Source organism: Palaemon carinicauda, chromosome 8 (assembly GCF_036898095.1).
Source record: "Palaemon carinicauda isolate YSFRI2023 chromosome 8, ASM3689809v2, whole genome shotgun sequence".
Lineage (NCBI taxonomy): Eukaryota > Metazoa > Arthropoda > Malacostraca > Decapoda > Palaemonidae > Palaemon > Palaemon carinicauda.
In genome coordinates this window covers 159,565,546-159,579,654 of record NC_090732.1, presented here as the reverse complement: position 1 = coordinate 159,579,654, position 14,109 = coordinate 159,565,546, and the positions used below count along the sequence as shown (strand labels likewise).

Here is a 14,109-nt window from a genome sequence, read left to right as displayed (position 1 = left end):
AGTAGGTTGAATTTCTTACGGAATTAGTAGAAAAAAATAAGCCATTTTAAGTATGTATTAAAATTATATGAAATATTTTAGCATAATTTATATTTTATAATTAATTAAAATAATCTATCTTTGATAATACCATAATATCTGAATATTTTAGGTATAATAATTGAGTATTTCTTAAATAAAAAAGTACGGAACGTATCCAAAGATGTAACTGAAGTCAATCCTCACCAAGGTATCACGACGATAGATTCCGAAGTGTCAGTGTTGATTTTTGTCGTCTATAGTGTTGCTACATAAACATTGGTGCCAAATTAGTAGTTTTATTTATAGTATTTTAACTGCAATATGTGATAGCTATATCGTTTTTTTGAGACAATCATGGCATCAGAAATTGAAGCCCATATTGCCCTGAACTGTACATGGGATAAACTTCCAGTAAATGTGAAACAGGTAGGTCCACTGATAGGCTGCAATAGCCAACTTTCAGACTTAGTAAACTTTAGGTTAAACTTTAGATTAATCTCCACTGAAACCTTCACGGCAGTTTACAAAAGTCAAATTTGACACCGTGTGTATGACTATGGTAAATGGGTGATGTGTCAATCAAAGTCAAATTTGTCACCGTGAGAATGACTAGGATAAATGGGTGGTATATCAATCAAGTCAGATTTGTGTAAATATATGACTAACATTTAGCAGTAATACACAGCTCGTACTGTGGTAAACCCTGGTCGGGGTGTATGAATGATAGCGGCCACCTGTATGTATTATTATGTCTAATTTAGAATACGGCAGTATAAACATATATATATACATACAGTATATATGTGTGAATATATATATATATATATATATATATATATATATATATATATATATATATATATATATATATATATATATATATATATATATATATACCAGGGCACTTCCCACAATTTTGGGGGGTAGCCAACATCAACAAATGAAACAAAACAAAAAGGGGACCTCTACTCTCTACGTTCTCTCTCTCTCTCTCTCTCTCTCTCTCTCTCTCTCTCTCTCTCTCTCTCTCTCTCTCTCTCTCTCTCTCTCTCTCTCTCTCTCTCTATATATATATATATATATATATATATATATATACTGTATGTATATATATGTTGACTCGGCCGCAGGGGAATCGTCATCGCCTGGACCCTCTTCATTCAACTGTTGTCTTCGCCTTTTCCCTTTTCCTAGGGGAAACGTAGATTACTGAGCGAAGGGAGTGTGGCCTCTCAGTGATTGACTACGGTCTTTCTCTTCTCAAGGTCGTACTAATGGGAAAAGCACCTTTCTCGTTCGCGGGTTAGGTTGCGCTTCCGATTGTTTGTCTCAATTATCTTAGTGAAATTATGATTGTAATTTTGACTTTTCTGCTTCTCCGTGGGGAACACTTCCCTTTGGAGGATCAGTTGTTCTCACTATTAGTGAATATTCCGGGCTGATTTAAAGAATTGTTATTCTTCCACTGGGGAAGGGAGGGCGCAATACTTATTCTTATGTTGTTCCCTTGGTGATCCTCTTCGGAGTTCCTCCCCAGGGAATTTTCTGTTAAATGATTTATTTTATTTTTCCTCAGTTAGATATGCAGTTTTCTTCGTTCGACTAAAGTGCCGACGAAGCAGAGCTGTTCTGTTCATGCCTGGCGAATCTGCTGTCATTGCCGTCCCTCAGAGGACGTCGTCATGGGAGTCATCCCTTTTCTTAGAAGTACGCCCGTTACAACATGACCAGCACTTCAGATCATCTTAGAACGCTAACCAGGAGGTTTGCCTGCAAGGGTTGGACAACTTTCCCTTCCGAGGGAAAGTTTCTCTCCTGCGAAGTGTTCACCTCTCTTGTTTGCGAGAGAGGCCACTCATAGAGACTCCTCTTCGGAGGATCGCTACTGTTGAAGGTCAGCTTGCTGCTCCACCGGCCCTCATGGGCATCGTCATGGGCGTCATCCCTTCTCTCAGAAGTAACGCCTGTGGCAACACTTGATCAGCACTTCATCTTCGAGGAAGGTTGTCTCCCCCTTCCGAGGGAGAACTGCCTGCATCTTAATCACTTCACAGACTCCGACTGCTGTTACTGTCTTTACTGTCTTCCCCTAGACTACTCCCCCCCTTGCTGAGTCTCTCTTCCTTTGTGGGCGGAGCATGATCTTAGGCAAGTCTCTCCTGAAGTGATCACCTCTCTCACGAGAGGGGCCACTCATAGAGACTCCCTTTCGGAGGATCGCTACTGCTAAGGTCAGCTTGCTGGTCCACCAGCCCGCATTGGTGTCATCAGTTCCTGATCGTCCTACCAGCAGACCTATCAGCGCAACCTTGCACTGCAGCTTAGTCCGTGGACTTTGGTCCTGGACTCTTCCGTGGACCTTTCACGGTCGCCATCAATGGATGTTCTCCTTTCCAAAGGGCTCATCCCAGTTTCTGGTCGTCCTGCCAGCTGGCCTGCCGACCTACCAGTGCTACCTTACACTACAGTTAGTCCTTGGACTTCGGTCCTTGACTCTTTTGTGGATCGTTCTTGCACCTGCTCGCCAGTGCTCTCCTGCACCTGTGCGCCAGTGCTTTCCTACGCTCCCGCGCTCATGAGCGCCAGCATTATCATGCTCGCCATTGCTTGCACACGCTAGCACCAATAGTCCTCCGCGCGCGCGCTAGCACCAACAGGTATCCGAGCGCGTGCCAGCATTCTTCCGCGCGTGCGCCACGCAATCGTGTGCCCATGCACCCGCCCTTGCGCAACCTGTCACGCGCTTCTGCGCATTTTAGGGAGACTGCACAAAACCCTACACAGTGCCTTACTGTACTCTCTTATCCAGCACCCTCCTGCTCACTTGCGCTCGCCAATGCGCCAACTCTTCACAAAGAGCCAGCCCTCTTCCACGCTCTCAGATCAGCGCTCTCCTGCGCAGTTGCAGTCTCAGATCCAATGCGCCAGCTCTTGCCAAAGAGCCAGTGCTCGTAGACCCAATGCTCGCCAATGTGCCAGCTCTTGCCAAAGAGCCAGCGCTCACCTGCGCTTGCCTGCTCTCCAGCGCTTTTCTGTGCATTCACCGAAAACTGCGCTTCAGCAGAAACTGAGCACCAGCATCATCCTGTGTGCCATCGCTCCAATACTCTCCTGCACACTTGCGCAATAGGCAAAGAAAAGGATAAAACTTTTTAGACAGGTCACCATTACCCCATTCCTCTCCCCGCAACAGCATAACATGGCCACCAGGAAAAGAGGAAAGAGGCTTCACAGAAGGACTCAAGATCCTGGAGATTCCATCTCTAAGGAGAATCAAAACAGGAAATCCTTGGTCCCTGTCTCTTCTGAAGTTTTTTTTTTCTTGACAGACCACCGTCAGCAAACAAGAAAGCATCAACAGACTGATTTCTAGATCACTGTTTGCTGATGGCTAGTTCACGGCTTGCTGATCGCTACCTCACCGATCACCAGATCGCCAATTGCTAGCTCAGCTCTGATCATTGACCTCTAGTCCCTCCGATGACTAACGATCTCCGATTGCTAGCCTGCCAATCACCGATTGCTTGTCAATAACCAGTCATCAGCTTGCTGGTCACTTGATCACCGATGGGCAGCTCATCTTTCTTCAATCATCGAACTCAACTCGCTGATCTTTGACCAGTCCATCGTCAGCTTGCTGATCTCTGACCAACCAGGATGGACCATAGTCAGCTTGCAGATCTCTGACCAACCAGGAGGGACCATAGTCAGCTTGCTGATCTCTAGCTCACCGATCACCGGTCTGCGATTGATCGCTGATCATCAGTGGCTTACCATCACCAACTGACTATGATTAAACCATTCTGCTGTCTCTCAGGGCTCTCAAAGCAGATTACCAACTCATTTATCACCAACCTACCTTTGGCTGACTGACCAGACAGCCTTCATCTGCCTGTCAGTTACCATCCTCGGATCTCAGACCGCCCCGATGCACCGATCATTGGCAATTCGCCAGCAGTTCGTGACTCGGACTTACTAGTCAACCTCTGCCTGTAGCTCCCTAGATCAGAAGGTATACAACACACTTCTCGCTACTGGCCGTTCGCCATCGCACTAAAATGATCGGCAAACGATCGACAACCCTCATCAGCGGCTTGTCGACCGAGGACTACTTAGGAGCACTCTCCAACTGCACAGTACTGTAACCGTGATACCCAACTGTTAACCATTGATTAACATTCGCCAGACTGATTCTATTCTAAGGAATAGCATCAATCCCGTCAGGGGCGCATGGTAGGGTTAATCGTTGCCTTCCTTCTGTCAGTTGAAGAAATTCTCTCTCAGGGAAGAATCCTTATACAGGGTATTGTGTCCTACCCTTTACGCCACGCGTCAAGACCCCAGCGTCAACAATCTCCCATGAGAAAAGATCCGCAAGGAGCTGTCCCTTTGTGTCAATGTCCACACCTTGTTGGAGTTCGGACAAGGGCTAAGACCTCAGGTCTTCATTTGCACTCGGGACCTAAAGGACACATACTTCCAGGCCCCACCCATCCATCTAGAAAGGTTGGAAGATTCAGTCTAGACAAACAAGAAACACCAGTTCAGGGCACTGTGTTTCGATCTTTCCACTCAGTGGCAACTTTGCATTAGCACCGGAACTTCTGAAGTCTTTTTACTAAGATCCAGTGATCAAGGTTAATCTGGGGAAGTCTTCCCTACTTCCCTTTCAGAAGACTGGTGTATCTGGGAATGATTCTCGACACCAATCTCCACAAAACTTTCTCAAAACGAGAAGAACTCTCATCCCAGAGTAACTTGAGTCCGATTGGAATTGGGCCCATCCCCCTGACATTCTGACCCTCATGGGACCAGAAGTTTGGACGAACCTCAAGGGATGGGTGTCAGTCGAGAATCTACTGAGTGGTATAGCCTTCTCATCCTTCCCCACCCCTCGGACTAGATGCTGTGCTTAGAACACATCAAAAGAAAGAGGAGGGACCATAGTGCTGCACCACACGACCTCAGCCCTCTGAAGAGAGTCCGAAAGTACCTTCACTAAAATCTCTTTAAGAGATGAAGGCCAACTTTCCAGTCCTTCAGCAGCCTCATTGGTTCCTAACAGACCTCTCAGTGATGTGATGGGGGACAATACCTCACACCACATAGAGGCTCACATCAACATGCAAGAAGGAACTTGCTTGCAGCTTCTTCTCATCTAACAGTATAAACACTAAGATGGGCCAAAGTCCGTTCTGTGCCACTATCAGCCCGCTTCATTCCAGACTAGAGGATTGTGCTCGCCGACAATCTGTGCACAGCATCTCAGATAAGGTATACCGAATGGTCGTTGGATTACCTTGTAGCCGACAAAGTCCCGACTTTACGGGGTCCTCCAACTAGGGATCTGTTCGCAACGACCCTGAACCTCAGGCTGCTGTTGCTCCCCAATCCTAGACCCCAAGGCTCTCGGGCAAAAAAAAAAAAAAAAAAAAAAAAAAAAAAAAAGGCCAACAACGGTGGGTACAACAAGGACGTTTACGTCTCGTCCCTGTTTTGTCTGAAGAAGGGCACTCAAGAAGGCTAGAACATCAGTCAGCCTCTCAAGGACTCTCATAGCTCCGCTATGGCATTACGCAGAACGGTTTCCAAACCTGCTGCTCCTGATAAAATCTCCAAGAGAACCCTCTCCTCATCACAGACAACCCACTTCGACACCTACCACAAGCTATAGCTTGGTTATGATTATATGGCTGGAGACTACCCAGTACCTCCTCCCCCGCAGAGGCTTTTCGCAATAAGTTGCGAAAAGGTTGTCTAGATATCTGAGGAATTCCTCAGCATCAGTCTACCAGGCAGTATAATGTCTTGTGTGGTTGGTGTCATGGGAAAGTGTCTCTTGCCACTCGTTACCTCTATTCCAGCAGTAGCGGAATCTTCGAGTATATGCAAGGGGAAAAGACCCCCCTTTTCAGGTTCAACATTTAAAGACGATCACTCAACCTTGATCCTTCACTTTCAAACTGAAAGGAAGGGATATCCTCTCATCACTAGACCTTTCCTAACTCATACGGGTTTGCAACCTGCCTTTCTCCAGTCGGAATTGAGACCCTCCTCTCGGAACATGGTTCAAATTCTCCGGTCTCTAAAGAGACCTCCTTATGTTCCACTTCACCAGGCAACAAATTTTCACCTGGTTTAAGAAGACAATGTTCCTACGCACTCTGACAGCAGCCATACGAGTCAAGGAACTTCATGGTCTCTCTTTCAACATCGCCCATTAATGAGAAGGGCGAAAGGCAATGTTCAGTTTCGTCACCTAGTATGTCGCCAGACACAGTCTCCAGAGGTGACGGATCCTACACAAGTCTCCACTAGGTAACGGACGATCCAGATCATCCGTTACTGTACCCAGGGTAAGGTATGAGACTCTACCTTAAGAGAACGGCAACAACCCACCCAGGTCCCTTCTCTTGTCATCAGCACTGGGAGAGACTAAAGGAGGATCACCAAAACATCATCTCAACATGACGATTCACGATGTCAGGGGCATAGCTATGCCCCTGGCCCTTCTAAGCAGATTACTCTGTGACACAGGTTTTACAAGATCAGATGTGAATGCTCCAGGTGAATTTCACAACCTTTCTTCTGCAAGACATGACCCACAGGAACTCGATACGATCTCTGTCGGTCCGGTGGTGGGTGCACAACAGCTGGTTGTATACCTCAAGCTCCTTATTGGACAAGTAGCAGAAGGTTGAGGGCACTGTTACCTGGTTTTAGTCTGCATGAATGAAAAGCTTTGACTGGCTCTTATTCTTTTCTTCATCCTACCCTCTCGTGGGGAAAGCAGCATCCTGGGTTCTCTGCATAAGCTGACCTCAAACCACTGCAGGTAAACCATGCTCCCTTGTGTACCTAGTATAGTATTAAGCTAATACTGTTGCGTCCCCATACCCTGGCGAGGTGGTATTGGGAAAGTCTTGGTTACATCATTTTTTTCCTACAATAGATCAGAATAACTCTACCTAGACAGTCACACTTCTGCATGTCTCAACACACAGCTTGCGTAGGCCGCGACCCTGCGTAGCAAGGTTTTAGCGAGGGCAGGGACTCCTTATTTTTGAGTACTAATATACTCGGATAAGGAGGTCCCCAGTTAAAGCCAAAAGCCAGATTGGCAGGGACATCCACCCTTCCTAATGGGTGAGTCACCCCTAATAAATAGTGTGGTTTGTATTCCAGTTACGGAACAAATGACAAATTCGTAGATAATTTGCATTTTTCAATATTAAACTTAGCTGGTGATTATATAAGCTGCAACTCTGTTGCTCGACAGAAAACTCTACATTCAAAATACGCCAGCGATCGCTACGCAGGTAGTGGGTGTACATCAACAGCACCATCTGTCGAGCAGGTACTCATTACTCAATGTAAACACAGAACCAATTTTCTCTCTGTCGGGCTACCGGCAAGACCTACTAATTCGCTGTTACTAACTGGATTTGTTTTCACAACTATTTGGTGAAGTACACTATTCTAGTTTTGAGCTTTCGCTATGCAGGTGTTTTATCTTCATCTCAAAACTTGAACTCGTTTTGGATAGATTTAATTATGGTGACAAAGAGAGTATGGACTCTCTTTCACTTTTAAATGGCCGACCCTTCCCTTAGACGGAAGTGTGTTTAGGTTTTTAGTAATTTTGCTTAACACGTTATAGATCTATATATTTTATATCTCTCCGCCTTTAGTAGGCCTCTTCGATTAACTTTCCATTTATTATAAACATATAAAAATAAATTTTTATGTTTTGTTTATATGCGACCTTTCCTGATAGTAGGCGGTCCTAACTTGGAACCGAAGTTAATCAACGTTGAGCCCGTTATATCGTATTTAGCCTTTAAAGAATTTAAAACTTTTTAAATTTAATGTTTTATGAAAGAATTTCTTTGATAGTCTTCGTACTGTTTTCAAAGATGAACTACGTTTAGTTTTTTAGACTACGCAGTTGTTGACGTTCAGGACGTTCAACATGCGCTCTATCGTTACGATAGAGAGAGAGTGTATCACGGTTTCACTTTGCAGTAAGAGTAAATCGATTCTGACGTTTTGTTCTTTCTTTCTTAGCTTAAATGTTTTAAATTCTAAATTAAAGGAACTTTTTATTTGGAAAACCTTTCAGTTTTTTCCTTTAGTCAAATAACATGTTTTTTTGACGATATATAATTGGGCTCTTCTCTTAGGTGCGAAATCAAGAGAGAAAGAGAGAGAGAGATAGAGACGGAGGGAGAGAGAGGAGAGAAAACGTTCCGTTCAAGCGGGTAACGTTGTTCTCGTGTTACTCTCGTCCCTAGTCTCTGTACGGGGAGAAGGTAAAACGTTTCTAGGGTTTTATTCTTGTCCCCAGGCTATGTGCGGTGAGAGATTGTAAACGTAGTTTATTTGAACTAGTGTTTAGTCTCTTTCCCAGCCACTGAATTTTTTATCTTTATATATGTTTTCTGTTTTTTGCTAGTATTAATGAGCTGCATTATACGACTGATTTCGCAATTACTACCTTTTAATGAAAGGTAGAATTGCGTGTTTCAGGTAGAAATCAGTAAAAGTTTCGATTTCAGTGAAATAAGTGCAAAACAGAAAATCGATAAAGTGATATGCGCAAAGTGTTACAGTGTTGCGTCCGAGGGTTCGTCTGTTCGTGCCTGTCGTTCACCTAGTCCGGGACCTCTTGCAAGCTCCCAAGCCCAGGGGAGAAGTAATGTCAAACGACTTATGGGTTCGAGAGGCCTTGATCAACGAACAGACGTTTTTCCCTCCGTGGTTTCGGGCGTATCTACCCAAGATCGCCCCACCCACACAAAGACGAGAGAGCCCATTTATTTCTCGTCTGCGGAAGAGGTTTCTCGTAAGAAACCATGGACCAAGGTCTCGCGGCTTATTAAGCGCAAGTCGGTCCCTTCCGCGCAAGTCCAACGGCCCAGTTGTAGCCACTGGGTCAGTTCGGACTTGCTGCAGTCTTCCGACGACTGCTCACCTCCTAAGAGAGGCAAAGCGGTACCGCATCATGCAGTCACACCGTCTGTTGCCGCACCTGCTCCTGTAGACCCTAAGTGGTCTTTGCTGCAGACCATGCAGTCTCAGTTAACGTCATTGATGCGGGACTTTCGTGCGGAGAAGGTTGACACTGCACCAACCCAACCTCTAGCCTACAACCAACCACGGTTGTGCGTCCTGTGGACGCTGAGGCGACCTTCTGCCGCACTCCAGCTGAGAGAGTCCCGCCACCCATGCGTTCCAGTGTACCCTGCCAGCCGCATGTTGACGTTCAGTAACGCACGGAACCTTCCGTTGACGTTAGCGAGGTACAACAACAGTCTAAGTTGTTTTGTTTTGACGCGGTGCGTCAACCTCCGCATTCTAGAGTTGTTTTGACTGCTCAGTCTAGACAGTCAAAGCAGTCTCGAGTGGACACTGTATGTCCTCACGCACCTGTTGTGGTTGACAGTTCAGTTGTTGACAGTTCACAGACTGTCAAGCAGTTACATGACGTTGCCTTCTGGTCTGCTACTAATGCACCAGTGAGAGACTCACTGAGGTAACCTAGCTTTTATCGGACAAGGTTCCTGTAGATGAGGAAGTTGCTGTTCTCCCTCCTTCTGATATTCCCTTGAGGACTCTGTCATTTGGAGTGGAGCCTTAAGCTGCTTAGCCTCCTATGGACTTTAATTAAATCATGATGATTTTTTAAGGATCTTCGTCCAGATCTTGTAACTGCTGCTCCTCGTTCGCCTAACGTCAGAACTTACACTAGTCCTAGCTACTTCGAAGCCGTTGTTTTTAAGCTAGTGCTCTCTCGCTCTCCTAGAGAGCGTTACGTTAGCTAGGCGACTGGTTTTTGCACCAGGAGGAGTTTTAGGGATACAGCCTTTGATTTCCCTTCTTTTAAACTGGCTTATAGAGCGAGAGTCTGATACATGCCTCTGCCCAGATAGACTTCTCATTTCTGGTAGACTCGCCCTGGCGCCTAGCCAGGAGACGCTCCAAGTTGTTTACAGGTCAACTTCTCAACTTTTGTCGAGCCTTTGAAGTTTTGCTGTACTATTATGTCACACATAACAAGGCTTTCAGGGATGGTAAATGGTTCCGCCTCAGTCGCTAACCCCGTCTGTTGCCACACCTGCTCCCGTAGACCCTAAATGGGCTTTGCTGCAAGACATGCAGTCCAAGCTTGCGTCCTTGATAGAGGACTTAAATGCGGAGAAGAACCTTCTGGCCAACAACCTTCCAACCGGTCGGTTGTGCGCCCTGTTGATGCTGAGGTAACCTACTCGCGTCTGCCAGTTGAGGTGGTTCCTCCTTCTGGCCAACAACCTTCCAACCGGTTGGTTGTGCGCCCTGTTGACGCTGAGGTAACCTACTCGCGTCTGCCAGTTGAGGTGGTTCCTCCTTCTGGCCAACAACCTTCCAACCGGTCGGTTGTGCGCCCTGTTGACGCTGAGGTAACCTACTCGCGTCTGCCAGTTGAGGTGGTTCCTCCACCGATGCGACCCAGTGTGGGTTGCCAGTCGCACGTTGACGTTAAGCGACGCTCGGAGGTGGTTGTTGACGTTCAGGACGTTCAACAACCAGCAGAGGTGACTTGTTGTGACGCAGTGCGTTAACCTCAGCAACCCAGTAGGGTATTGACTGCACAACCCAGACAGTCTAGACAGTTTCGGGTTGACGCTGTACTTCCTCGCGCACCCATGGTTGTTGACAGTTCACAGACTGTGCAGCAGTTCCATGATATTGCGTCCGGCTCCGTCACGCATCCAGTGCGACCGGATTCAGCGAGTCAGACGTTGCCCACTCCGTTGCCGTTTCCTCATCAGTTTCGGATGAGGAACCCTCTGATGAGGACGTTGCTTAACAAGACGATCAGCCCCCAGCCCTGCTATCCATCCAGAAGATGCTGAAGAAGGAACGCTGCCCAGTCAGGCTGTGGATGAGTCTGGTAGGGACACTTTCATCCGTGGATCAATTTGTGTCACTAGGAAGACTACACCTCCGTCCTCTTCTATACCATCTAGCTTTTCACTGGAAAAAGGACAAGACGCTAGAAGCGGTCTCGATCCCGGTTTCCGGAAAGATAAAGTCTTGTCTGACTTGGTGAAAGGACTATATCAACCTTAGAGAGGGTCTTCCCCTGACTGTTCAGACTCCCAACCACGTTCTCTTCTCGGACGCATCGGACGTAGGCTGGGGTGCGACATTAGACGGTCGGGAATGCTCGGGATTATGGAACTCGAGTCAAAGGACAATGCATTTCAACTGCAAGGAGCTACTGGCAGTACGTCTGGCCTGGAAAAGCTTCAGGTCTCTCCTTCAAGGCAAAGTGGTGGAGGTGAACTCGGACACACCATGGCTTTGGCGTACATCTCCAAGCAAGGAGGGACCTACTCTCTGACATTGTACGAGATCGCAAGGGACCTCCTCACCTGGTCAAAAGGTCTAGACATATCACTAGTAACGAGGTTCATCCAAGGCAACTTGAATGTCATGGCAGATTGTCTCAGTCGGAAGGGACAAATAATTCCAACAGAATGGACCCTCCACAAGGATGTATGCAAGAGACTTTGGGCCACCTGGGGCCAGCCAACCATAGATCTCTTCGCAACCTCGATGACCAAGAGGCTCCCAATATTTTGCTCACCAATCCCGGACCCAGCAGCAGTTCATATAGAAGCCTTTCTACTAGATTGGTCACATCTAGATCTATATGCATTCCCTCCGTTCAAGATTGTCAACAAGGTACTGCAGAAGTTCGCCTCTCACGAAGGGACAAGGTTGACGCTAGTTGCTTCCCTCTGGCCCGCGAGAGAATGGTTCACCGAGGTACTTCGATGGCTAGTAGACGTTCCCAGAACACTTCCCCTAAGGGTGGACCTTCTACGTCAGCCACGCGTAAAGAAGGTACACCAAGGCCTCCACGCTCTTCGTCTGACTGCCTTCAGACTATCGAAAGACTCTCGAGAGCTAGAGGTTTTTCGAAGGAGGCAGCCAGAGCGATTGCTAGAGCAAGGAGAACATCCACCCTTAGAGTCTACCAATCGAAGTGGGAAATCTTCCGAAACTGGTGCAAGTCAGTATCCGTATCCTCGACCAGTACCTCTGTAACTCAAATAGCTGACTTCCTCTTATATCTGAGGAAAGAACGATCTCTTTCAGCTCCCACTATCAAGGGTTACAGAAGCATGTTGGCATCAGTCTTCCGTCACAGAGGCTTAGATCTTTCCAACAATAAAGATCTACAGGACCTCCTTAAGTCTTTTGAGACCACGAAGGAGCGTCGTTTGGTTACACCTGGTTGGAATTTAGACGTGGTACTAAGATTCCTTATGTCAGTCAGGTTCGAACCGCTACAATCAGCCTCCCTGAAAGATCTCACCTTAAAAAGACTTTTCCTGGTATGCTTAGCCACAGCTAAAAGAGTCAGTAAGATTCATGCCTTCAGCAAGAACATCGGATTCTCATCCGAAACGGCTACATGTTCTACAACTTGGTTTTCTAGCCAAAAACGAGCTGCCTTCTCGTCCTTGGCCAATATCGTTCGATATTCCAAACTTATCGTATGGTTGGAAATGAACTAGAAAGAGTCTTATGTCCTGTAAGAGCTCTTAAGTTCTATTTTAAACGAACTAAACCTTTACGAGGCCCGTCTGAAGCTTTATGGTGTTCAGTTAAGAAACCATCTTTGCCTATGTCAAAGAATGCTTTATCCTATTTTATCAGACTGTTAATACGAGAAGCTCATTCCCATCTGAATGAGGAAGACCAAGCTTTGCTGAAGGTAAGGACACACGAAGTTAGAGCTGTCGTAACTTCCGTGGCCTTTAAACAAAATAGATCTCTGCAAAGTATAATCGACGCAACCTATTGGAAAAGCAAGCCAGTGTTCGCGTCTTTTTATCTTAAGAATGTCCAGTCTCTTTACGAGAACTGCTACACTCTGGGACCATTCGTAGCAACGAGTGCAGTAGTGGTTGAGGGCTCAACCACTACAATTCCCTAATTCCATAACCTTTTTAATCTTTCTCTTGAAATGTTTTATTATTGTTTTTTGGGTTGTCCAGAAGGCTAAGAAGCCTTTCGCATCCTACTTGATTTGGCGGGTGGTCAAAGTCATTTCTTGAGAAGCGCCTAGATTAGAGGTTTTGATGAGGTCCTGTTGTATGGGTTGCAACCCTTGATACTTCAGATCCTAGGGGTCGCTCAGCATCCTAAGAGGATCGCGAGGCTCCGTAAGGAAGACGTACTTAAAAAGGCAGAGTAATTGTTCAAGTCGACTTCCTTACCAGGTACTTATTTATTTTATGTTTGTTATTTTGAATAACTGCTAAAATGAAATACAAAATACTTAGCTCATAATAATGTAAACAAGTAATGCTGGTCTCTACCCACCCCCCTGGTTGTGAATCAGCTTATATAATCACCGGCTAAGTTTAATATTGAAAAATGTTATTTTTATTAATAAAATAAATTTTTGAATATACTTACCCGGTGATTATATATTAAAGGACCCTCCCTTCCTCCCCAATAGAGACCCAGTGGACCGAGGAGAAAATTGGTTCTGTGTTTACATTGAGTAATGAGTACCTGCTCGACAGATGGCGCTGTTGATGTACACCCCCTACCTGCGTAGCGATCGCTGGCGTATTTTGAACGTAGAGTTTTCTGTCGAGCAACAGAGTTGCAGCTTATATAATCACCGGGTAAGTATATTCAAAAATTTATTTTATTAATAAAAATAACATTTTTCTTAACTATACAAACCTTAGCTATTTATACAAACCTGCCCACCAACCCTATCCCCCTTGAAGTCCTACCTCCAAGCAGAATGAGCTAAATCACAGGGGTGTGAGGGGGAGTGGTGGCAAGCTACCGCCCCTATCCCCCGCTAACTAGCGGTATGGGTAGTTAAACCTCACTAAATTTTAATGGCATGTCATTTCAGCTCTCCCGAAAGTATAACCCCTAATAAATAGTTAAGGTTTGTATAGTTAGGAAAAATACAAATTATCTAGGAATTTCTCATTTTGATGTTGTTAATGTTTTTAAAATATTTCATTTTAGTTGTTCATTACTTCTTATATCGTTTATTTATTTCCT

General features: G+C 45.7%; 1 protein-coding gene across 2 annotated transcripts in view; it reads left to right on the top strand.

Moving 5' to 3' along the window:
• The first annotated feature begins 230 nt into the window (after positions 1 to 230).
• LOC137646058 (protein FAM91A1-like) overlaps positions 231 to 14,109 on the top strand; it is a 196,559-nt gene continuing 182,680 nt past the window's right edge. For both annotated transcript variants that reach the window (XM_068379212.1, XM_068379213.1), the window contains exon 1: positions 231 to 447. In XM_068379212.1, coding sequence (XP_068235313.1) covers positions 376 to 447 — 72 coding nt within the window. In that variant the 5' untranslated portion in view covers positions 231 to 375. The remainder of the gene's footprint in view (positions 448 to 14,109) is intronic.